The following is a 25,164-nucleotide window of genomic DNA, read 5'->3' on the forward strand; positions in this document are numbered from 1 at the left end:
AGACAAGAAGCAGGTCCCTACAGCTCCTGCTTTGGACAAACCATTTAAAAAACACTTTTCTCTCAAGAAGTGATGCTGCCGTTTCATAAAAAGCCAACCAGGCTGACCTAGAAGGACAAGCTACTTCGTTCAAAATAAATACACTCATAAGGAAACCAGCAAGAAGTCTTCCAGAAGCGTGATCGAGTAGGAAGGTCAGAAAGAAGAGCAGGTAGTGAGATGGTGAGATGCATCCACCCTCCTAAGGACGGGCTAAAATAAAATCTTTAACCTTTTGATCTTCACACCTGACCAGGCCAACTCTTACAGTACACTCTCCCTATGGAAACCAGGGACACGTGCAATCCTTAGCGGACGGGTGGAAGGGCAGTTTGTACAAATTGGAGCTGGTCTGTGCAACTTAAAGCATCCAAGGGTTTCTTTGGGAAGCTGGGAGCTTTAAGTTATCCCCCTCTAATCAGGTTTTGTTACACATAAATACATAGATGTGTATTTGAACACACATGGGCATTCAGCTCCTTGAAGCACGACGTTCAGTACATTTTAGATGCCTGCTCTGCCCTGTGCCGCTTCATTTTTCCCTTTATTCTCCCCCCAGGGGATCCCAGCTCAGCATCAGAGGTTTGTGCCGATCACCTCGCTCTTCTCTGGAGAGGACTGAGGCGATGGCTGTGATCAGAATGAGACTGTCAGTCCCTGCATCAGCACTCCTCGGATTTAAGATTCACAGAGACCCAATAAACATGATGAATGTGCTCAGGGATGTTGAGTCAAACTGGAAATTACATGCAATTTCTCTCACCTTGCCCTTTCACCAGAATTATCCCCTGATGGTCTGCACCATGGGTGAATTTTGGGGTCTGTTAAAGATTAATTGTCTACTTCAAAAAGGAGGAGGGAAAAAAAAAAAAAAAGCCTCACTGAAACCTAAAAAGCCATGCACAAAACCCCTGCAGGCCCAAGAAGCCAAAGCGGGACCAAGCTGAGCAATCCTGTAGGTAACAGCTACAGAACAGGATCTCTGTAACCACCTCCGATGTCTCCAGTAGGCAACTCTGCTTTGTCACTGAGCAGTTTCAGATTATTTCTAGGTCACCCAGCTAATACTGGTATGGTGCAAGCACCAGTTTGATGAAAGCGGTGATACTTGTTCTCTATGAAATCTTCACGCTCTGTTCAGTTATCAGATTCACGGTCCCTGCCAGGTTTTAGAGACCCTGGTGAGAGGGCAGAATAAAATTTCCCTTCAGCCACCCTAACCTTAAAGAAGATACTCCAAAAACACTGGCAAGGGTGTAACTGGGAATAGATTTCCAGCCTCTATCAGGCACTGGAACTGTAAAGCTCTTTGCTGCTCTACTGAAGAATAGAGTTTGCCTCCAAACATCAGAAAAGCATTTTAGGAAGCAAAAATGACATTCTGCTTCCTAACCTCAACCCACAGCTGCCTGGGATGGTTAGGGAAGTCAGCCCTAACTGGCTCCTCCACGTACGTCAGATTTCTGCAGCTCCAGGGACCAGCAACTCACTCTGGCACGTCAGAAAAGGAGCAAACCACCAGCGCACAGTGGAAACATGGAGAAACTCTGCCTGCACACCAAGGAGAGGGGCACAGCGGATGATTGTGCCCTCAGACATGTCAGCTAAAACCCTGCTCAGCACATCCGGCAGCCTTACTCTCTCATTTAATATAATTTACAATTAAAAAACACCAGACAGTAGCTGTCTGTAAGAACAAAGAACTGCTGCAAAGAACAAAGCTGTCTGCAAAGAACAAAGCAGAAAAAGCACAGCTAGAAGCCAAACCTTCTGGACAATAAGGGAGAAGAGAGGGAAAATACAGCTATTTTCTTCTCCAGCTCATCTTTAAAGATACAGAACTGCTTCACAAACTGGCCACGAGGAAACACAGCTGCCAGGCTGCAGTGCCACACTGGGCCTTATTTCCAAAAACATCTTTATTACAAATACTTCTGTTCATTAACATAATTTAAAAAAAAATAATAATAACGTAGGGAATTCTCTCTCTAACATTTTGGCAAGTTGCTGAAAGTCTGTGTATCTGCTACAAAACACCAAAGTTTTTGCTCACAGATGATTTCCAGTCCATTTACCTTCACGCGTTCTCCTGTTCGCGCATTCTGCGGTTCTGGGCACAGCGCAGGGAGAGTGTTTGCGACAGACAAATTAATTTGTCTGAACTATAAGTTTGGCAGAACCATTTCTGCTGGTCACAAGCTTCACTACTGGTTTCTTCTCTCCCCTACAAAATCGGTTACATCACCTCTGTCCTGACACTGCGCCTAGAAGTCAGCCTGCCAAAGCGATACCGTTCCTGCTTCTACGAAACGTCCACCATTCCGGCTCCCCTAGCCTCACCTGAGCTGCCATTTGGATACCACCACTGCTTTTCTCTGCAGATTCCTAAAACGACAAACGGGCTGCACTGCTCAGGGTTCCCAGAACCTGGACATTCATTTATTCAGTGGAAGATGACATTGCTGCTTATTTCCACGGCCTGTTCTGGAGGCTGCTCCTGCTGAGCGAGCGGGTGCTGAGGGATCCCACGTTGCCAGCGGTGCTGGGGGGATTGACGCTGCTGCTCCTCACGGCTGTCGCCTTGGAATCACGGCCTGAAGAACCACGGTTCAGACGGCCTGGGAAAAAAGAAAAGAAAAAAGAAAAAAAAGAGATGAGAAGCTGCGTGCATGGAAGAACACAATGACACACAAATGATCCGTTGCCTGTCGCTGGCTCTTCAGCTCTCACTGTAAACACACAGACCCATCAATAATTCAGCGGGAGGTTCTAGGCAGTGCAGGCCAAAGAATTTGAAAAGCCTACTAATCATGACGAAAATCTAAAGACATTTAAATATAGTGGGCAGAGTGGTAAATGCCTCCCTTCAGCAGGCCCAGGATTTTGCCACTGTGTAGCTATGCAAGATTTAAATTCTCTAGGATCAGCATAGCACAGGTTTTTGTGGATCTTCTCGATCAGTCTGGAAAAAAAAAACAAAACCCTCTCCTTCTCCCAGCAATCTGATGGAAAGAACACAGCAACGTAGAGAACTGCTGCAGGACAGGCCCAAGAGCTACAGAAAGCAGCTGCAGAATTTGTCCTAGAGTCTTACTGGCAGCGTCTGAAGGAATGTGCTCCTCTTCCAGGTAGTACTTTATCTTTTGGAGATCATCTGCAGAAAATCTCCATTTATTCTCGGCACGTGCAGGCGGCACTTTGGAAGATGTCTTTCTTCGGGCAGATCCAGTAGGAGCTGCCACCGGGCAGGACACGGGGAGCGAGCCAGTGATCAGACCTTCTGGGATCTTCTGTGCAAGGACCTTCAGGCCTGCAGACACACAGATCACACGTCACCAGTGTGACCAGCAGCTAAGATGGGATCAGTGATTTCACCAGTCACAAATAAAACACTCGACAGAGCTGAATACCCAGCTCTTTCCAATCTCCCGCTCACACAACTCTTGCTGTCTGCTCTCAACCTCCCCACCTGAGATCTCAGGGAGTCCTGCCCACCCCAACTTACCTCCAGATAGCATGAACAAGTTCTCAAAGCCCCTCTCACACATGGTTGTCGCAGCCTGGCTGGCTAACCTCTCATCGTTGTCATACAAAATTATAATTTTTCCATGTGCATTTTTCTGGTAGGTAGAAGAGCTAAGGATTCATTTGTACTTTTTAGAAAGAGAGAGACAAAAGGGACTGGAGACTGAGACACTCCCTGCTTGATGAGTAAGTATCAGGCAGGAATGCCTTCCCTTCACTTGTGCTTTAAAACTCATTTCTCAGTAGCTGGGGCTTGCCAGACACTGGAAGGACACAGCCTAATCCCCACCGGAGAGCAGCCCCTGCAGCAAGGGTTCACCACTCTTGTGAAGGTTAATTAGCAAGAAGCACCTTCATTTACCACCTCCCCTCTCCCCTGCAGTCCTCAAGCTAACAATCCCGGAAATTATCAGCCTAGTCCTAGCTAATAACGCTCCTTCTGGCCTCCAGAGAAAAGCCAATCCCCATCCAGGTGCTGACAGAAAGCCAAAGGATTTCATGAACGCATCCCTCAAGCCCAGCACTCCAGCAACAGCGGGGGACAGTTGCCCAAGTAGAACAACTTTGCCTTCCAGCAGCCAAAATCCCAAGAAAAGTCAAATTCAGGCAATTCTCACCAAAATTAAGAGGTATGACAGCCTTTGAGGAACTAGAATCGGGCATCTGATGGTGGCAGCAGAGCCCCATCAGGTTCATAGCCAGCATAAAGGATCTCCCTTCCCACCCTCCTCGAAATACCCAGATTTTGTTGGCTAAGCATTGTCCCGCTCACAGCGACTGCTACAGCTCCAAGTGGTTTTGGAAGCCCCCAACAACAACCTCCCAATTTTGTGGTTTTTTTTTTTTTTCTTTTTAAATTCCAGCACTTTATAGGTAAAGGATACATATTCCAGAATACTATTTGTATAGGGATTCATGGTTCTAGAAAGCGTTGCAATAGGGTAGGAATAAGCTGCAGAGGAGAAAATGAGACAGAAAAATCACACAGTGGTCAGTGGCTGAACACCAACCGTTACACAACCTGGAATACAACTGACAGACTTGTAAGAGCTCAGCAGGCTTGGAAACCCACTGAATAAGGGATTAACAGCAGCTTGGTCCCCTCATCCCTTTCCAAGAAGGATGGGCATACTGGATGAGTGCCAAGAGCATTCTGCACCCAAGTGATGTCCCACCCTGGGGGAAAAATACGAACCCGGCCAGAATATGACACAAGAAACTGAGTACACAACCCCAGCTGCCACTAGGTTGCTGTGGGATTCTGGCCTCCTCACCTCCAACAATGTGGCATTCGTCATATGCATCTCGGTCCCGCACGTCCAAAAGCAGGAAGGGGCAGTCAGGATAAGGCGTGTCTTTAGCCTGAGCGTCCACTTTCTTTGGAGTATCCTTTTCTATATCGAGCTCACCAACGCCACTTATCACGCTGCAAGAGGAAAGAGGAGGTTATGGTGCAAGCTCTCACTCTGAACACTCCTGTACTCCTTCACCAGATCCAAGTGGTTTTCCATCAACTGTTTCAATAACCCATTTACATTCCAATTCAGCCAGACACCACATGAAGATGGAGAGAGTCTATTTCAGGCTTTCCAGTTCATCATAAGAGACTGATTTTGTTTTTGTCAATATAAAAAATAAACAGACTACAGCTTTGCTATGTGAACAAACTCCTTTGAGTCAGGCAAGTCCAGGTGTTTTATGTCCTAGGTGCCTTTGAGGTGAAGGAGAATAATCCTGAGAAACTGCCAACTTTGAGATCTCACCAAGTCAGACACAGTAAATAAGCAGTGGTACGCAGAGGTTTCCCATTTCGTCAGTAGATTGGATACAGGACATGAAGAGAAACCTCCAGATACTTTTACCGATCACTAAGTTGATGGCTTTGATACGTGACGGCCAAGCCTGTCAGGCTAGCATCTCAACTCTTCTGTTAACACACACACAGGTGTAGCAAGGGAAGAGTCAAGAGAAACCTTCCTCTTACAGTGTCTTCCTGGCATCTCTGACCTTGATTCGCGGTGCAGAGGGTTTGGAAATGGGACTCTTATTCTCAGCCACGGGACAATCCGTTAAGATCACCAGGAAGGCACGCTACTGAGTTTACCAGAGCAGTTTATAACATGGATTCTGGAACCCAGGGACCTGGCTCAAATCTCACAAACATATTTCCTTGTCAGCCATTCAGACAATCATCAGGTCACAACAGCGTTGTGTTACAGCTAGAAAGCAAACTCATACAGGCAGGAAAACCTGCCAATCCGCTCTCTCGCTCACATCCCCAGACCTGCAAAATAATAAATACAATACAAAACCACTAGCAGCAGTTTAAAATAACTAGCTGGGTAAAAACATTTATCTGCTAAGATAGGAATAAAACTGTGTATTGTCGTCAGGCACCTCTGCAGCGTGGATCGATAGGATTCCCCAGCTCCTGTGTTGTTGATGAACAGGACTGGACCAGGCACCCCATCGGGGCTTCCTTTGCCATTAGTCCCTGCCGTGAGGTCAACGTTTGGAGCAGCGGAATCACCATCTGGGGAGAGAATAGGGTATGAAGAGTTAAAATCCTGCAGGAAATAAACAAACAGGTTTTAAGCCCAGCTTCTATTCTTAGAAGAAAGTGCATCTCTTAAAGACAGCCTTATCTTCATCCTCTTAGAAGAATGACTTACCGAGAGCCTCGCATTGAAAACAATAGAGAGTCATATGATTTTTAAGAGCTCAAGATCTCATTTTAAGAATTCAATAAAAATGTAATTTTTGATACATGATATCTACTGAGTTACTAAAATAAACTTGGCAGCACAAGGCCTTTCTGTTTTAGAAGCGATGCACGCCATAGGGGAACAGCTGCAGGTTAAGTTATATTTTTTTTTTCCTGCCTGATTAAAAGACTCGCTGAGTAGTCAGCTATGTCTCTCAGGACACAGTTCACCACACAACAGCGATCTACAGCTCTTTCTCCCTGTGCTTACAATAAATATTGTTACCTTCCAGCTTGTGGATCTCCTCATTCGTCACTTCTAAAGTTTCATCAGACAGAGAGGCAACCTGGATGACCTGCAGGAAAGAAAAGCAAGCAACGATACCTTGATACGCACGCACAAGGGTCAATGAAAGACAGTGGGGATCAGTTTAGGGAAAAACAATCCTCAAGCCAAAATATTAAACAAAAGTTGTAGCAAAAAAAAAAAAAAAAAATTAAATTAAAAAAAAGAACACTTAATCTCAGAATAAAGAAAAGCCAGATATACCATGCTGGCAATATCAAATACCAGAATGTTTTCTGGTATTTCTGAAGTTCAGTCACCGGCTGCAAGTGCAACATTTCAGAACGCACACTGAATTGGATAAAATTGCACACGGTTAACTGGTCTGTGAGCGCAGACCCGAGATACCCACATATTAATCAGCTCATCACACCGGTGAGTCACAGGATTGCTTTTAACAATCCAGAGGAGCTAGAGATACGATTCTGCAGAAACTCACTCCTTCAATATCTGCAAGATTTACCTGTCCTTCTGTCCTTAGAATAAAGTTTGTCTTTTTCCAGTTTTCACTAATCTTGAACCAACATATAAGCAACACACAGCTCTTTGTTTACCGACCAGATTTCCCTTTCTTAAAATTAAAAAGTAATAATCAAAATACTTAAAAAACACCCAGAAATCCCTGAAGTCACAACCTTCCCATCTTCTGCAGTTAAACCTGCTCCTAGGGAGGGTTTTGGGCTACTTGACACAAAAGTCGACGAGATCAGATTTGAATACTACTTTACATAGCCCTCTTCTTTTGTAAGAGGCTCGAAGATCCTCTGAAGTTGACAGAAAAGAAAAAAAAAAAAATAGGGAACAATTTTCAAAGACAGAGTCACTAGAAACTTCAATTTGCAACTAAAAGCATTTGATTACTCTGAAAACTTTGACCTGAATGGTTTGCTTCTATTAAGGGAAATCTATGAAAGAAGCCAGTATAGCAGAATTACACCCAAAGGGTACATAAGTGCATAAAAAGCTTTAGAAAAAGCAAAAATGCTGTTCACAAAATATAATAATTTTCAGAAGCCAGAGAAGGAAATATACATACCAACTGGGCAAAAGTAGTCACTTTCAGCCTTTTAAACAGCTCATCCTTTCTATACCTGTAATCTTCAAAAACAAAAGAGGACAACATAAATTTCCAGTTAATCCCCAGCTTTTGCAAACACCCAGCTATTCTCATCGACTCTCCTCTCCGCAGGGCAGGATTGTTGGGCACTAAGCTCGCACTGAAGGATCAGAGCAGCAAACCTGAAGAGTTTGTGAAAAGTAAAAGCAGTTATCAGGAGAGATCTTGTCCAGACGTGATTAAAGCGGAGAAGGCAGATTTAGTCGCTTTTAGACCCGAATCTGTTTTATTTTGTGCTTTCTGTGCTCTCTGGGGGCAGGAAGCAGTTTCATTAGTTGGTCGCCTTGCCTGCTGTTCTTTGAAACTCGCTACAGTCAAAGCCTCTTAAACCAAAAGATTTAATTGACCTGACTTTGTAATTTGTGTAAATTACAGCAGAATCAGAGCACAGGGGCATTGTATCTCAGACTACGTCTTTTCAAACGCTAAACTAGACGTGTGTGTTTAACCTTACTGATTAAAAAGCTCCAGGTTTTCTTACTTTATCCAACAATTCAATTGTGATTCCTGAAGTTTGGTAGTATGAGTATCTAAAGATAGATATCTAAACAGAGAACTGACACAAGGTACTTAGAGCAGACCAGTGTGGATACCAGCTTGGAGCGACATAAGTGCTATGGAGAAACTGGACTAACCGAGTCTGAAGCTGGAAGACAAAGCTCAGGCAGCAGGAAAAAAAAAAGAAAACGAGCTGTCTGTTGGGACGACTGGCAAACAACCAGAGCAGAGATGAACAGTGTTAAGTAAGCGATGACAAGGATGGAAGTCTGATTGCACACAGATACTCGAGATGCGTAAACAGCAGGAAGAGAGAAGCCTTCTAGTGTGAGACAAAAGGGTGTATACAGAAGCTAAGACCAGTATCAGTAGGAACATCTTGATATGAAATAGCCTCCCACGGGAAGTAACGGAAGCCTCCTTTGGGAAATTTAGAGCTAGAAAGGAGACAGCAGAGGAGGGAAGAAAAAAAACAAATAACTAAAGAAAAAAAAAAAAAAAACAATCAATCCTGCACTGGCAGGGAAAGGCAAAGATGATGAGTAAAATTCCTCCCGTGTTAGGCACTGCAGCTGAACTGAGCTCTGCATGCAGCTCTTGAAGCCACGCTCTAATGAATGGAAGCTCCCTCAAAAAATAAAACTGCTCCTCCTTTCTTTTCCTCCTCCTCCCTTACACGGCTCCACCTCTGAAGTCACAGATTTTTATTTTTAAGAAAAGAAAAATCCTTTGCACTTCTCTAACAATTTTAGTAACTGTTGGAGGATATTCCAAACCCGACGCTCTCCAGCAGTTCAGTTAAGAGGGCTAACAACGGAGAACAGGACCTTTGGCAAATCCAGCCAGTTAAGCAATTCTAAATCCTCTAAAACCATCTGCTGAACGCTCAGCAGCTTAAGGACAGGAAAATGAGGGAGAAGGGGGAAGGGCTCCAATGCATATTCCTGCAACCACCACACCAAAAATGACTGCACAATTAGCTTATGGAAACTCTCAAGCTGACATGTGTTTAGAGAAGGAGCCACACGGACGCTGGAGGCTGAGATCTCTTCTCAATACAAGCGGCGATCACGCGCTTCCCGACAGACCTTCTGCTTCGACAACACAGCCAACGGGCACGTTACGGTAGGAGAACAGGCACAAAAAAAAAAAAAAAAAAAAGAAATTGTGAGCTTTCACCTCTGGGGTTTTTTATTCCTATCCTTTCCCCTTAAATGCACTTCCCGCAGAGGTAGGTCAATTAATTTTCAGCATTCAGAGCAGAGTTCCCAAGTTCAACATCCTACTCTCTATAATTTTCAAAGCTTTCCTTTATAACTCAGAAATGACAGCAACAATTATCTTTTATACAGCTCATTTCACCTGCCTGCCACAAAATCCGCGGGTAGCCCATGTCCAGATGATTAAAACTCCTCAGTCACGGACAAAAAGAGCCCTTCATTCATGTGAAGAACAGGAAATAAATTTAATTTAGAAGGAAAAATCAAAGCATATATAAACACTTGACAAAGCAGAATCATCACAGCTGCTTCATGGTTTCCTCTCACCAGCAAGCGTTATTTACTCCAGAACAAACCTTTATGACCTAGATCTTGCCTTTACCACCCAAAATTATTTATATCAACATGAAAAAAAAACCAAACACAATCAACACAAACTACAAAACTGTTGTTATTACAAAGTCCAGCCTGGAGCAGACCAAGCTGACTGCTTGCACGAGCCTCCCAGCAGTTATCAGAACGTTCAGAAGAAGCGCTGCTTCCAACTACAAAAGCTACACGACATACCCGGTTCTGTCCTGGAAGGTCCATTAGGATTTTCTGACATTTTTTTTGCTTCAGTGAACTGGTTTGAAGCTGTAATTATTGCGTATTCAAGGATGTGTTCCTCAAGGCTTCGGAAATGAGTGAAGCAACACCAGAGGAAGGGAAGAGCCTTGGTGTCTCTCCTCAAGCCAATCCTCCAAAGAACAAATCGTCGTGGTTCCAGCTCTCTTATTTTTGATTCCGCAGCAGTATTAAGTCCCGCTCTCTCACGTTACACAAGAGACAGAGAGTTGACTGTACTGGGTATTTACAGTTGTATCCAAACGGTGTCATCTATCCATGAGAAATCAAGGGGGAGAAGTTTCTAAACTGCCTGGGAACACAAGGTGCCTATTCAGCCCAAATATAATGAGAAAGTTTCTGCTGGACTCCAGAACCACGATTAAACAAAAGAACTCCTACACGAAACGAAATCAGATTCACAGCAGAGCTTGAAAACCAACTAGACCCACACAACACGATTTTCAGCACAGATAAAAAGCAATGGCAATCCAATGTCAAGTACTGAAATCCTAGTCAGTCAACACAGGATTTTGGAAAGCAAGGTCGTTTCTCTTTCAATTTTCCCCACAGACCTGTGGTGTTTAAAAAAGTTAAAAAAGAAACAACAAACAAACCAGCAACAAAGGACCATTCTGCACAAAGCCGAGCACAAATATATTCACGTGACAGATTAGCGACCTTCCTTACAATCTCAGCACGACTGTCTTAGAGGAACACAGTAAGTAGGTCTAAGAACTAAAACTGAACATTCAAAATCCTAATTAATCCTCATTAATGGGGAGGAGTTTTCTTTCACATTGACAAATGCAGCTTTTGGGTTTAATAGCTTTCCTGGCTCACCACGTGAAAATAATCCGGACAGTAGCTGAAAATAAAGTAGGAAAACATTAGCTTTATCAGCAAGAACTTTTGAAAAAGGCTGTTTTCAGGAGGAAAACAGACTGAAATAAAAATCAGCTAGGCTTTCATTAGCCTGAATGGCCCAACATCTTCAAAACATCAATGTTGTTCTGGTAAAATCAAAGAGTTACACAGGAATGAGCTTGTCTCTTTCCTATCTTGAAGTATTCTGATAGAAATCCAAGTATGCTACAATAATACTAAAGTAAAAGATCTCAAGTTCAATCATTTTGTCACCTAAAAGTGAAATAAAGGCTCAGAAGCGCAGTTTCCCAGATGAGAACAGTCCCGTTTTCTTAGTCTAGAGAAGTTCTTCCTGCCCGGTTTCCATTCAATAACAAAAATTGCACAAAGAAGGATCTGGAAAGACTCCTAGACCTGCCTGCCTGCTTCCTTAACTTAAATCGAAAAAGCACTGGAAGAGACAGAGAAATAAGGCGCAGGAGAGTGGAAGGTGCCCAGCACAGAATCAAGGCAGAAGCATCTTTGTATCCTACTGCTCCATGTTTCTACAGCTAATTCCTGTAAATGGCTGTGGGAATCATCGGAGTTGAGATTTCCAAGCGAACGGAAGGCCTGGGATTCAGCCTCTGCTCCTCAATCTCTTTCAGTTTTGAACTAACCCACCGCAAGTTACGTCCTGCTTCTCTCCAGATACTTACTTCTTTTGATCTCTTCCAACTTGTCAGTGTATTTTGTCAAACTGTTTCCTGTAACAAAACAAAAGAAAAGTCAATCAGTTTGTTACAAAATTTTTACTGGTGGTTTCCTTTAGAGCTGTTAAGGCTTAAATTTTAGTTTTTGGAAGGAAGAGATCAGATTATGATAACAAATGCAGATCCTCTTTCCCTATGACAACACACAATACAGGTGTAAATCAAAAAGTACCCCAATTTTCCTTTTAGCGCTTTTCTCTCAGGAGGAAGGCTGAGCTAAACAGCAAAATCAGTCAAAGGACTTGCTGGATCCCGGCTGCCGACTGCCTCTGGGAACAGGCAGTGCTCCGGAGATTAAAGCCTCCATACTGGATAGAGGAAATCACTGTGAATGTTCCTGACTAGCAGGAGCTCAAATTTTCTGCACACACCCCCAGCGCAGTCTCAGTTTTTCCACAGAACGCACACAAGTTTTGTTTTACAGGATTTTCAGTAAGGGATACAAAAATATCCACACTCTGCTACTCAGAGTGGTGATACTCCTCAAAAACCAGCCTTGTATCACCCTTCCCATTTACAAGCTCCACACCAATCCCTCCTTACTCAAAAGTGTTAAGTTGTTTTGTTTTTTGGAGAACAAAATCATTGCCTTCAGAAAGTCACTGCATAAAACTCATTTTGTTACAGCCCTTTCTCTAGGGGAGCCGAAATCAGGGCCCCGGTATTCCAACTCTGCCTCCAACACAGTGCTTCAAGCGCAACTGTGGCCACGCTGTCTTAGTCCCCAATGTTTTTGCGCCGATACAATACACAGACGTTACTGAATAATATTCAACCGCTTTAACAACAACAAAAAAAATCCCCAAAGACACCCCCCAAATAATTATCTTGGCTTACACCCTTGTCGAGATATTAGTTTATACAAGAAAAGCCTACAGGTGGAAACTCCAAGACCAGGAATTTCTACAGGAACTGTCACAACAGAGCCTGATGCAGTAAGGCGAGACGTATCGCGATCACGACACGAGTTCTGACACAGCCACACAGCCTCTGGGGTAAAGCAACCCAGGACAGAGGCGGTTAAGACATCCAGCATGTCTCTGCGCACTCCTCCATCCACGTTTGGTGGGTTTTTTTACCCGACGATGATTTCACTTACCGGTATCGAGGCGAGTTTTTATATGTTGGTATTTGGGATTCTGAGGGATGCGCCTGGTTAAGTACTGTTTTAACAAGGAAAGGATAAGATGAAGTGAACGCACAGCCATGTATTTGTTTTAAAGGCAAAAAAAAACGTTAACAGAGAAGGTGATTTGAGAGACAGCAAAAAGAGGAGCGAGACCACAGGCACCCTTCTCAGAGGTCCTCTGCCCTGAGGCAGAAGGAAGGAGCTTTGAACCCCCAAGTCGGTACTAAATCCCCTGCCAAACCGCCGCTTCAACGGCGAATTTCTCCCCCTTCCCCACTCCCCCCAGAACCCTCCCGGAGCACGCCCGGCTCCCGGGGCCGCAGGAAACCCCACCCCGGCCCCGAGTTACGCCTGGGGAGGCCGCTCCGGCCCACCGAGGCCCCCGGGAGCCCCTCGGCCCCGCACCGAATCGGTCCCCCGCGCCCCAGGGGCCACCCAGGGCTGCTGGTCCCCCAGGGGAGGGGAGGCCGCCGCCGCCGCCGCCGCCGCTCCCCAGCCCGGACCCCCCCGCTCCCCGCCGGGAGGGAAGGTGACGGCGAGGAGAAGGGTCCCTCACCCCACCTCGGGGTCCCCGACGCTCCTCCTGCTCGACATCTTCCCGCAGCGGACACCCCTCCGCCTCCCTCACCCGCCGTCCGGCTCTGGCGTCTCACCCTGCAACAACCCCCGCTCCGATTGGCCGCCCGTCGCGCCCTCGGCCAATCAGACGCCGCGTAGGGGAGGTGGCGGCTGACAGGGCTCGGGCGTCGCCGGGCAACGGGGGACGCCGCGGCTGCACGCGCCGTGACGGGCGGGAAGAGGGGGGCGGGGCTGCTCGCGGGGCCGGTCAGGCGGCGCATGCGCGGGGCGGGGCGCTGGCCCCGCCCTCGGAGCGCCGTGCCGGCGCGCGGCCGAAGCACCTGAGCCAGGTGAGGGGCGCGTGCGGCCCCGCCCCGCCCCGCGGCCCTGCCAGGCGGGGAGGCTCCGCCCACTGCCGCCCGTGGGGAGCGGGCGCGCGGCGAGGAGGGCGTGGCCTGCGGAGGGGGGGGGGGAGCGCAAGTGCTGTCCCGAGGGGCGGGGCATGCTGGGGGGCGTGGCCTGGCTCGTGTGGGGGCGGGGTTGGTGCGAGGGGCGGGGGTTATCCGTGGAGGCGTGGTCTTGTGGGGATGTGGGCGTGGCTTCTCGGTGGGTGTGGCGTAGGGCAGGGCTTTGGCGCCCCTCCACCAGCCCTTGGCTTCTCTTTGACCCCCAGCCCTCAGACTGGGGCTGTGCCCCCCTCAGCCCCCCCACGGGGCCCACATCCATCCCTCAGACCCCAAATGGGGCCCAGGTCCTCCGTTAAAGCCCCTATGGGGCCACACCCCCCATCAAACCCTCAATGGGACCCACATTCCCCCTCAGACCCGCAGTGGAACCCATATCCCCTCTCAGGACCCCAACAGTGCCCGTGTCCTCCCTCGGACCCCCTATGGGACCACCCTGCCCCTCAGACCCCCAGTGGGACCCATATCTGTCCCTCAGACAGGGCCCAATCCCCTCTCAGACTCCCAACCGGGCCCATGTCCCCCCTCACACCCCCAATGAAGCCTCCTCCCCCTCAGACCCCAAATGGGGCCCACGTCCCCCCCTCAGACCCCCTAACCTTTACATCAGAGACCACTTTCTGTCATGGACCTGCCACCCTGTCCCATACAGGGACGTGAGAGTTTTGGGGACGTGGGGTTGGGTTAGGGGGACGTGACGGTTTTGGGGACGTGGGGTTGGGTTAGGGGGACGTGGGGGTTTTGGGGGACACGGGGGTTTTGGGGACATGGGGATTTTGGGGATGTGGGGGGTATGGGGATGTGGGGTTGGGTTATGGGGACATGGTGGTTTTGGGGACTTGGGGTTGGGTTATGGGGACGTGAGGGTTTTGGGGACGTGGGGTTGGGTTAGGGGGACATGGTGGTTTTGGGGACATGGGGTTGGGTTATGGGGATGTGGGTGTTTTGGGGATGTGGGGTTGGGTTATGGGGACGTGAGGGTTTTGGGGACGTGGGGTTGGGTTAGGGGGACATGGGGGTTTTGGGGACATGGGGTTGGGTTATGGGGATGTGGATGTTTTGGGGACGTGGGGTTGGGTTATGGGGACGTGAGGGTTTTGGGGACGTGGGGTTGGGTTAGGGGGACATGGGGGTTTTGGGGACGTGGGGTTGGGTTATGGGGATGTGGATGTTTTGGTGGGACATGGGGGTTTTGGGGACATAAGGATTTTGGGGATGTGGGGGTATGGGGACGTGGGGTTGGGTTATGGGGATGTGGGGGTTTTGGGGACATGGGGTTTTTTGGGGGACGTGGGGGGGTTATGGGGCAAATCCCAGTAGTCGGTACCTCGCTCTGTCCCACAGGATGAAGGAGTGGTGGGTGCAGGTGGGGCTGCTGAGCATGCCCCTCCTCGCCGTCTACCTGCACATCCCGCCCCCCAAGCTCTCCCCGGCTCTCCTCTCCTGGAGGTCCTCTGGAGGCTACTTCACCTACAAGGACCAGAACATCTTCTACAGAGGTGATGGGGCCGTTCGTTATCAGAATGTTCTGTCTGGGGGAAGCCACGGAGGTTGGCTCTTGCGCAGCAGCGGCGATACCTTGGTGTTGGCGGGGAAGGATCCCGAGAGCCTCCGAGGGGTCCCAGCAAGGAAAAAATACTGGAAAACCTTTTTGCTGGAGTTTTTGGGGGGGAGGTAACACCACGCTGCCGGTTGGGCTCCCAGTGGGGCGAACGGCAACACCCGGGATGAAATTAGCGGGGGCGAAACGCTGACCCTGAGGTGCCTCGTTCCCTCCCCAGATTCAACCGGCGCTGTCGGCAGCTCCGACATCGTCGTCCTCCTGCACGGCTTCCCGACCTCCAGCTACGACTGGTGCAAGGTGAGGGGAGCGAGCGCACGGGGAGGGGGTTGGATGGCGGCAGCAAACCCCGCGGTTTCTCCCTCCCGAGGATGAGCAGAGGGACGCGGGTGGTGGGGCAGCTCGGGGCGAGCCGAGGAGTTTCTGCTGGGGGGTACCACCGCGCTCCAGGATATCGGCCCCGTTCCTCTCTCCGCTCCTTGAGCTGGAGCCAAGCTCTTTTCACGTTGCCCTTTCCCACGCTCCAGCCCAAAGCAGGAGGAAAAGACCACAACTACTTCTTGGTTTTTTTAGAGGGGTAGTCTTGCTAGTTTTTGGGAAAATTTCAACCTTCTGCAGTTTTCTGGGAGCTGGAAGGTGCTGCCTAGCGTGACCATCCATGGCTGTAGATCACCGCAGACCTTTCCTCTCCCTGCTCCCGTCAGCCGTTTTTGAAATGCATTTCTCTTCCAGATCTGGGAAGGGCTGACCCAGCGGTTTCACCGGGTGATTGCTCTGGATTTTGTAGGATTCGGTTTCAGCGACAAGCCTGTGAGTAGCTTGGGAAGAGGATTTTTGCAGTTGCTTTTTTTTTTTGCCATGCAGCACCCCTGGAAATTTGTCATTTGCCGTCCAGTTTCTTCTCCCATTCACATCTAGAAAAGGAATAAGCCCTCATAGCCGAAGGGATGGGGAAGGTGCGTGGTGGAGAGCGGCTCTCTCACCAACTTGCCTTCACTTGGGTTTGATGTGACTCCAAAGCACACCTTGACCCCTCTGGGCCATGGGCAGTACTCCCCTGGATTTGTGGATGTTGCTGTTGGCCCAGGACATCCCACCTGCTCTGTCCAGGGTCGCAAACTGCTGGTCTCCACTCCATTTTCCTCCATCTGGGTGTTTATTCTGGAGTAGGTGGGCTCATGGTGGGTCAGCCTCTCACTGCGGCTCCTCTCTCGCTTTGCTTCGCAGAGGCCTCACCGCTACTCCATCTTTGAGCAAGCCAGTATCGTCGAGGGGCTGGTGCATCACCTCGGCCTCCACCACCAGAGGATTAATCTCCTGTCCCACGATTATGGTGATACGGTCGCACAGGAGCTGCTCCACAGGTCACTGCAACCACGGATGCTCTGGCTGCTCTTTGTTGTCCCTGTCAAGATGATTTCCAGCAGATAAGTGGAAGGATGTAGCGCAGAACCCCCTTTCCCCTGTACCTACAGCTGTAACAAAGCCTGGGAGGTCTCAGGGCACATCCACGGTGGGCAGATCCGAGGCTCTCATCCATCAAATCCCAGCTGCTAGGATGTTTAATTTCCATCCTGAGCTCCTTCTTACCAAGCCAGGGTCAGCAAGGCAGCAGAGATGATCCGACAGTGGATTTGACCTGCTGGTCGGTCACTTTTTGGAGCCTGGAGAAGGTCTAGTTGTGTTTCACCTTCTTCTCTTCTGTCCCCAGGTACGAGCACAATAAAACTGGAAGCATCTTGATCAACAGCCTGTGTTTATCCAACGGAGGTAAGGTTTGCCGGGCGCGGTGCGATGGGTGGGACGGGGATCCACGGGACGGGATGGCCTACCTGTCTCCATCACCTGAGGGAAAGCACCACCCGAACCCCAAGCAAATTGCAATTAAGGTGCTGTAATTAACCAGGAGCGTCAGTCCTCAGGCTGCCTGTGTCGCCTTTCATGGCACCACGAAGAAGGAGAGCGGGAAACGCGGAGCAAAATACTTGTAGCATTACAACTCTGTTCTTTTCCATCCTTCCAGGGATTTTCCCCGAAACACACTACCCCCGGTTCATCCAGAAGGTGAGCTGCCACCCCCTCTAGTCGTACTGAATCGCCTCTCGCGCAGAAATCTGACGCCGCGAGTTTGGGGTTTTACCCGGCCTCAGACGCCCGCTGCTTTTCCTGTTTCGGTGGCGGTGGGGAGAAGCAGGGGCTGCCAGGATGCGGCTCGTCTCACCTGAACATCCCAGCTGAACGCTCCCTGAAGCGTTGATGTCTCACCGGTGAGACCTCACGTAGATCTCAGGATTACTGAGGGTCGGGCTGAGCCGGGAGATTCCTGCAACACCGGGATCCGGGGGAAATGCCCTCTGGGGAGGCAGGATTTACCCATCTGTATGATACCGACTGGTGCTGTCTCCTTTTTTTTCCTTCTGCCCAAGATACTCAAGGATGGGGGTTTGCTGTCCCCTGTCATCACGCGGCTGATGAACTTCTTTTTCTTCTCCAGAGGGTGAGTCGTGTCTCCGCGCTGCTGGGCGCAGTCCGTACGGGGGGTGTGAGCCAAGCAGGGAGGGGGCCAGCGCAGGAATTAGCGTAGTGGGTATTCGGCAAGTGAGCAGATCCCCCAGCGCTGTCCCAGGAGAGGTTTCCCTGTGGATTTGAATGACCGTGATCCTCCAGGCCGTTCCCTCTCCAGGCTGGCAAAGCACTTCAGCCTAATAAAACACGCGGCTGTTCACCGTACGCTGAAATCCTTCTCTCCCACGAATCTTTGACTTGCACGCATGATAGAGGCAATGAAAACCCCAACCACGCTCCACCGCACAGCGCGGGATCAGATACATACTTTTATCAAATGTTGCAAACTTTTTTTTTTCAAAAACAAAAAGCGGAAGCTGGAAGTGCTCAACTGTTTTTTGCCCTCAGCTAGTTTTTGAGCCACACGCTAACGAGGCTGCTGCCGTGCTGCTCTGAACTCTTTTTTTTTTTCCAGGCTCGGGGCAGTCTTCGGGCCCTACACGCAGCCTTCGCAGGCAGAGTACTGGGACATGTGGACGGCGGTGCGGACCAACGACGGCAATCTCGTTGTTGACAGGTACGTCGCCGTTAACCGCTGCACGAGCTTAGTTTTACACCCGCGCCGTCCCTCTGTTTGCCGGCAGAGCCATGCCACGGCTCAGAGGTTAACGAAGCTCAGCCAGCTCCCTGGCCATCGGCTCCCCGGAGCCTCCAGCTGCTTCTGTTGTGGTCAGGGACCATCATCGACCACCAGAAAAAGATCTAGAGCGTGATACAGGAGCAAAGGTTTTAGCTGGGATGATGTAAGGCAGGTAAATGAAGTCTGGAGTCAGGAGGATCTGAGCCTGCACACGCTGGGAAAAGGACAACGCGGGAGATGTAGAGGGTGGGGTTTTTTTCTTCTTTGGAAGTTAGGGTCTTGAATTTTTGGGTTTCAGTTAACAACTGGAGCTAAATCTGGTTTTCTTCAGTTTGGGACTTTTGGAAAGATCTCAAGCTGGTGGTTGTGAGTTCAGTATACCCGTTCAAGCGGGGCTTTTCTCCCCCAGCCTGCAAACTCATCCTGCTGGTGACAATCTCCAGACAAATCACAGCAAGGACCAAATAGCTTAGCCTCTCCAAAGGGCGCTTGCTAATTGCTTCTTATAATGAGGGATACTTGCCCAAGCCCAGCGTGGACGCACCAGCTGACGTGCCGCCCACTTGGCAAGGCCCATTGTGGCAAATTCTTGCAACGTCACCTTTGCCAGCAGCGCACCCCCTTTTACAACCCATCTGACTGGAAGCAGAGGACCCAAATTTCCTTCCATCTCAGCCAGGAAGGATTCAAACCCTATCCTCCCATCTCCCCAGACTGTTTCTCCCTTTGTAAATGAACTTGGGTTATCCTCCAGCAGGACTCTGAACTGGACTCTGCACTTAGGGCATGGAGCTGGCAGGGGCAAGACCTGGACTCACGAGTCCCAACCTCCTTTGCGCTTTTATTTGCTGACTACCTAAATAAAAAAAAAAAAAACAAACTTGGGCAGTTTACCAAGCTTGGAGATGGTCAGCAGACTGATTTTTGCCCTGCTGCTGCCTCAGGGAGCTGTCTGTGGGAGACGTGGATTCCATCTCACTGCACAGGTGCAAATTCCAGGCTGTGCAGCACCTTGAGGCACCGTCCGCTGCCTAACAACAGGTTTCTCTTCAGTATTTTGCAGTACATAAACCAGAGAAAGAAGCACAGAGACCGCTGGGTTGGGGCTTTGATGTCCACCTCTGTCCCACGTGAGTAGAATCATTTTGCTCTGGTTCACTGGTTGGGATGTTGGGAATCGCCCCCCCTCGCCTGCAGACACTGGAGCGTGGTGCCCCAGGGAAGCCCAGGCGTTTTGCACAGTCAAGAGAAGTTGCTACCCCTCAAGTCAAGGTTTGGTGTTTGCAGGAGGGTTGGAGGCTACACTTGACCCCAGAGCAGAGAAGCAAGAGCTGGTTTGCTCAGTGCCCTGCTGACAGCTTCCCAAGCTCCGTGCTAAGGAGAATGTATCTGCAGCAGACCTCCTTCCCTTGGTTTAGGGATGTCTTTGGGTATAAAAGCGCTGTCTGTGCTTCTCTCTTGCAGTGCACCTAATCTATGGGCCCCTGGACCCCGTGAATCCGCACCCAGAGTTTCTTCAGCTTTACAAGTAAGACAATACCGCCACAAAGCGGGAATACCCAACTGAGGTTTCATTCGAGGGAGATCTTGTCCCAGACTTGTCCTTCTACTCCCTTTTCCTTGAGGCTGTTTTAATTCCTGCCTGTAACCTGCACAGCCAGGTGATTCAGTAGGAGCCTTCTGCAGTTTGGAAATTGCTCCCCCATTTTAGGCATCAAAGTCCCAATTCTCAGTCAAATCAGTCATGCATTTGAAAAACACATCAGGGGTAAGATTTATTGACTGAGGTAGTCTTCTCCAAACATTAAATAAGCCCAGCACTTGGAAGAGTGGTCAACTGCAGCTGCTACAGGCTTTTTTTTTTGTGCCAAAACCATGTCATGGGCAGAATCCCAGCTGTGCAAGAGGGTACTGTCCTCACCAGTAGCATCTGGCCGGCTGTGGGCTGAGCTGCAGTTCCTGTGCTTAAGCCTTGCTGCATTCTTCCAACAGGAAGGTGCTTCCCACGTCCACGGTGTCTGTGCTGGACGACCACATTAGCCACTATCCACAGCTGGAGGATCCGACAGGCTTCCTGAACGCATATCTGAACTTCATCAACTCCTTCTGAGCTGCTGCAGCTCAGTTCTCGCTCTCTGTTTAGGAGTCAGGCTTTGGGGGCAGGAAGAAACCTTTATTTTTATCTCCACATCCCAACACTTCACACTAACACCCTAATCTGTCTGCCAAACTGCTGCATTTATGCAGTTAAATCCTTTCAGCACCGGAAAAATGATTACCCCGCAGGGAGGCACGGACAAAACTCTCAACCTAAGCAGAGTTACAGGATGCTGCCAGCTCTTCCAGCCCAGCACTCACCTTGCTTCTTGACTGGCCTATCTCTGTATTTTGGGCCAGGAGGGCTCAAGGGAGACCACAGGCACCTAAAGGGAGGCAGAGTACGTATGTCAGTCCCAGAGTCCTTGCTCACCGGCACTGCTAGGCTGTACTGCACACCAGGGGTAGACAAAGAGCACTAGCAGCCAAGGGTTGATGCACAAGACAGATGTTGGTCTGTTTTCTGAGTTGCTGTGCAGGCAATTTAAGTTCTCTCCCTCTGCTAAGTGTTCTAATACCTGGCCAGCTTGTCAGGACTGAAGAATCTGAAAGTTTGCCTACATTAAATACAGCAGGAGAGTTGGACCTGTAATCCCCCAAAATGCAGGCGATGATGCTCTGCTGTATCTGCACCCATAAAGGGGCATTTAGGCACCATAATTGTGCCTTCAGTAATTTACTTTTAATGGCCAGTTTCACAAAGGCAAACTCTAAACCTGAAGTTTTTACCACATCCCTCGTTTTTCTGATTTTCAGTCCAACAAGCAGAGACACTCACTGACACTACACCCCTGGGACTATCTCAGGAGCTTCGCTGAAGCTTGGCTGTAACACGCAGTTCTACGAGAGCAAGCTCACAGCGATTTCACTAGAGCAAGCTGAACGTGCAATCCCAGCACTAGCAAAAACCCAGGTGGTGTTCTGAGCAACAGCTATTCCAGCCACAGGGATCTGGGACACGTGTTTAAATCAGCATTAAAATAATATTACTTCCTTCCTCACCCTGACTTGGTAACTAAAAAACCACCTGTTCATCAGCAGAGAGATGCAGAACTTGCCTCACAAGGAAGTCAGCACAAAGTCTCTCCTTCCCCCTCTCTTCCCAACTTTTGATACAGGATATTTCACATCTTTGAGCCTAGGAGAAGGCTGCGCTGTTGTTTGGTATTATCTGACATAAGGCTCAGAGAATTGAATATGTCTTGATAAGTGAAGTTTAATCTCTCCGTCCGTTGACTTTTCTGTGTAGAACAGAGGAGATAATCATCAAGAAACTGTAAATTTACAGGTAGGCAGGCTTTGCAGGTTTTGTGTGGTTTTTAACTGCTTATGTTTGAAATTTAATAGCATCCCTTTAGGAGTAAGGGGCTTCTGCTGAGTAAACAGCCATTATGGGCTACTTTTTCTGTACTGAAGCAGACAGAAGTAGAACAAGAAATTTCTATTTTATTAACAGTAATTAATATGAATTCCACCACTTGGACCAGTGTTTATTTTCTGTTAATAAAAATCAGTTTTGACAAAAAGCTTGATTCCATTTTCTTACCACCCGCATCTTTTTCAACTTCCCTGTTCTACTGCAAGTGGCCAGAGATGCAATAAGTTAGATGGGAATGTGTAAGTGACGAGGGAAGGGACATGGGAAAGGCTCAGTACCAGCCAGCCACTATTGCCACTACTGTAACATCATACAAAATATTTACCAAATTGAAGAATAAAAACTACATGCAGAAGGACAGACAGGCTGCTTGATATCCGGTAAATACCCAACTGGTGCTTTCAAAGGAGGCTTCCACACAGTTGATGCACTGTAACACTCAGCCTACAGAAGCCAGGATGACATCCACAGGTGTTTCTTCCTTGCTCCTAACCGTCACCTGCATGGTCACACCATCTCCCAGCGCAAGCCTGGACCTTACCAGCACGTCACAGCCGCCTCTGTATACACCTGAGGACAAAGCAATGTCTGAGGGATTACTGTAAGAGAGGCTCAGCGATCTAGTCTTAAGCCAGGAGCCAACAGACAGATTCAGTCTAGCTGCAGAGAGGGAGGAAATTACAAAGAAAAATACCAAAAGCCCAAAATCCCCTAAGCTCTTCAGGCCAAGACTGAAGAGAACAGATACTGTCCTAATTAAACAGAGTAAGCAAGTGCTGCTGGAGGGCTATGCTGATTTAAATATGTAGAAACTGATTTAAATACGTAGAAACGCTAATTTACACATGTAGAAACCAGAAAGTGAGTAGGTGAAGCTCACTTCTGGTTTGAAAAGGCAACATATACTGTAAATTTTGCCGTGAAGGCACAGTCCATTGGCTCAGTGCCCTTGCCTTTAATGGAGAGATAGTCATAGAATCATAGAATGGTTAGGGTTGGAAGGGACCTTCAAAGCCCACCCAGTCCAACCCCCCTGCAAGGAGCAGGGACATCTCCAACCACATCAGGTTGCTCAGAGCCCCGTCCAACCTGGCCTGGAATGTTTCCAGGGATGGGGCATCCACCACCTCTCTGGGCAACCTGTTCCAGTGTTCTACCATTGTAAAAGTTTTTTTCCTAATATCTAATCTGAATCTAAGATTAGACTCTAGTCTTCCTATGCTTCTACTAGAGTGCTTGGAAGTGACACTCCTGGAGGCAACTCAGACTTCAGGACAAGCCACTTCTAGTCCCACTTCAACATCACTGTGCACAGACCTGGAGTTACCAGATCTGTGCCTGAAATAAACTGAGCTCCAACCCTTCTGTTGGAGCAATATCTGCCACATTCAGTGCAGTTCTGCTTTAACAACTGCAGTACAGTTTTGTAGAGCACTTCCAGGGACTGCCCAAAACTGTAAGCCTGGAGCAGAGTCATTGAACAAGAAGTTGTAGGTATACCGCAGGCCAATTCAGGATATGTCTTTAGTGACAGGAACTTGAAAACAACGTGGTCCTAGGAGCCTCCTTCTGAGTTAACAACAGGCAAAGAATTTAATTAGTGTCTGCTCTGGAAGTTCTTAACTCAAAGGAGTCACTACCATTCCCACAGGTAGAATACCTCCATTCTGAGAGACACAGAGCCTAGCCTAAGTACCCTGGCAACACCAGGCTCCAAATGAGCACCAGCTGCATTCAACTCACTGGTTCACTGCAGCTTTCTATAGAGAACAACTCCATAGCAAACAAAATCAGGATCTCCTAACCCAGCTTCCCTTCATCTAGGGGGGTGGAAATCTGTGGGGGGACATGGAAACATAGAGTTCAATAGCATGAATACTTACCAGCCAAGTAGAGCGTGTGAGAATTTTTGTTCTCTGGCACTTTATCGGATCTCTCACAGGGCTGCATGCCCAAGAACTTGATGATGTTATTGACAGCTTCTGCATTCAGAGTTTGAAGAAGAAAATTACCTTCAGGTTGGTGCCAAGCTTTCTGTGAGAAATCTAAGCACCCACGTGGCTTAACCATTTCCATTCATTATCTTGGTTGCAGCCCCACGAACACTCCTACCTTGCCATGTTCCTTCTGCTGTCTTAACAGCCTAGGAATGCAGCTCTCTCTTTAAACAAGCCTCAAGCAAGAGAGCACTGTCAAAATTCCACCCACTATAATCCCAACATTGCAACACAAAGCTGGGACATAATGTCACATTGGAAGGCCCCAAATTCTCCGCCTACCATACTAAATATATATCCAGCACGGCAGATTTACTAGGATTACTACGTGAGTCAGCAATAAACAGAGAGATCATCTCACCATCAAGGGTTTTAATCGAACTAAGCGCAAAGGTTTCTTCTTTCTCAAAGTGATCTCCCACTTCTTCCCACGCAGCTGCGAAGTTAGGCTTTAAAACCTTCTGAATATGATCAGACACGGTCACCTCCAAATCTTCCAACTGACAGAAAAGCAAGGGAGATTTTCAGCTGCCAGCTACAGAAATGATCCTCATCTTAGAGAGGGAAAGAAAGAGAGACAGCAGCATTTTGCCAAGACAACTCTGGCATGCCTGGTTTTAATTTCAGGAGAAGCACATAATAATAGCATTGAAAAAGCAGAGAGGAAAAATAGTATTTACAATGGTCAACTGTAAAGCTTAAAAACACACAAAACATCAGTGAGACCAAAGAAGAGCAGAAAATGGGCCAATAGCTTTGTGAGTCAAAGCCCATTCTAACCCTTGCTGGGCATTTGAGGAGAGAGACTCTCTCAGAATCCAGAAGGAGCTTTTACTTCCTCCAAGCCCAAAAGACAGGCACTTTCCTGCGATCTGATTCGTATTTCAGTGATTGATAACATGAATACAATAAAGAAGCACAAAATGCTTGGAGTGGTGAGAAAGAGTGGGCTACAGTTCTGAGAAAGACAATGGAAGTTATTCCTTTCTTCCTATCTATCCCCACAAATCCTATTTCCGTAGGGCAGTGAAGCTAAACTATTGGCAGAAACAAGGTTTTGAGGAAAGATCTAAAGTTACAAGCTACAGGGTTTTGGAAACGGTGTTTCAGGCAAGCCTGGTGTTCTCTCCTACGGCTTTCAGATCCAAAGGAAACTCTCAA

The 25,164-nt window shown here is 48.3% G+C and overlaps 3 protein-coding genes across 6 annotated transcripts in view; 1 reads left to right on the forward strand and 2 right to left on the reverse strand.

Annotated features, from left to right (window-relative positions):
• Positions 1-1,940: 1,940 nt before the first annotated feature.
• CEP41 (centrosomal protein 41) lies at positions 1,941-13,423 on the reverse strand. 3 transcript variants are annotated; one of them, XM_086744289.1, is made up of 11 exons: positions 13,365-13,423; positions 12,774-12,837; positions 11,621-11,668; positions 7,651-7,712; positions 6,555-6,624; positions 5,962-6,097; positions 4,839-4,990; positions 4,449-4,516; positions 3,545-3,659; positions 3,134-3,349; positions 1,941-2,657 (listed from the first exon to the last, which is right to left on the reverse strand). In XM_086744289.1, the coding sequence occupies exons 1-11, from the start codon at positions 13,395-13,397 to the stop codon at positions 2,506-2,508; spliced, it is 1,116 nt and encodes a 371-aa protein (XP_086600415.1). In that variant the 5' UTR covers positions 13,398-13,423; the 3' UTR covers positions 1,941-2,505. The 3 variants fall into 3 exon arrangements, with proteins under 3 accessions (XP_086600415.1, XP_010119654.2, XP_086600424.1); XM_010121352.2 differs by lacking the exon at positions 13,365-13,423 and having other exon boundaries at positions 12,774-13,028; XM_086744298.1 differs by lacking the exons at positions 3,545-3,659; positions 4,449-4,516; positions 13,365-13,423 and having other exon boundaries at positions 12,774-13,031.
• A 232-nt stretch (positions 13,424-13,655) lies between these two features.
• MEST (mesoderm specific transcript) lies at positions 13,656-21,915 on the forward strand. Its single transcript, XM_086744370.1, has 12 exons — positions 13,656-13,711; positions 15,170-15,324; positions 15,607-15,686; positions 16,119-16,196; positions 16,614-16,750; positions 17,098-17,156; positions 17,410-17,450; positions 17,813-17,883; positions 18,367-18,468; positions 19,585-19,661; positions 19,996-20,059; positions 20,524-21,915. The coding sequence occupies exons 2-12, from the start codon at positions 15,171-15,173 to the stop codon at positions 20,639-20,641; spliced, it is 981 nt and encodes a 326-aa protein (XP_086600496.1). The 5' UTR covers positions 13,656-13,711; position 15,170; the 3' UTR covers positions 20,642-21,915.
• A 139-nt stretch (positions 21,916-22,054) lies between these two features.
• The window catches only part of COPG2 (coat protein complex I subunit gamma 2), a 29,530-nt gene continuing 26,420 nt past the window's right edge, over positions 22,055-25,164 (reverse strand). For both annotated transcript variants that reach the window (XM_086744264.1, XM_086744271.1), the window contains 3 exons: positions 24,365-24,503; positions 23,890-23,988; positions 22,055-22,576 (listed from right to left, as the gene is read on the reverse strand). In XM_086744264.1, coding sequence (XP_086600390.1) covers positions 22,446-22,576; positions 23,890-23,988; positions 24,365-24,503 — 369 coding nt within the window. In that variant the 3' untranslated portion in view covers positions 22,055-22,445. The remainder of the gene's footprint in view (positions 22,577-23,889; positions 23,989-24,364; positions 24,504-25,164) is intronic.

The sequence above is a fragment of the Chlamydotis macqueenii genome, chromosome 1 (assembly GCF_036417535.1).
Source record: "Chlamydotis macqueenii isolate bChlMac1 chromosome 1, bChlMac1.mat, whole genome shotgun sequence".
Taxonomy (NCBI): Eukaryota; Metazoa; Chordata; class Aves; order Otidiformes; family Otididae; genus Chlamydotis; species Chlamydotis macqueenii.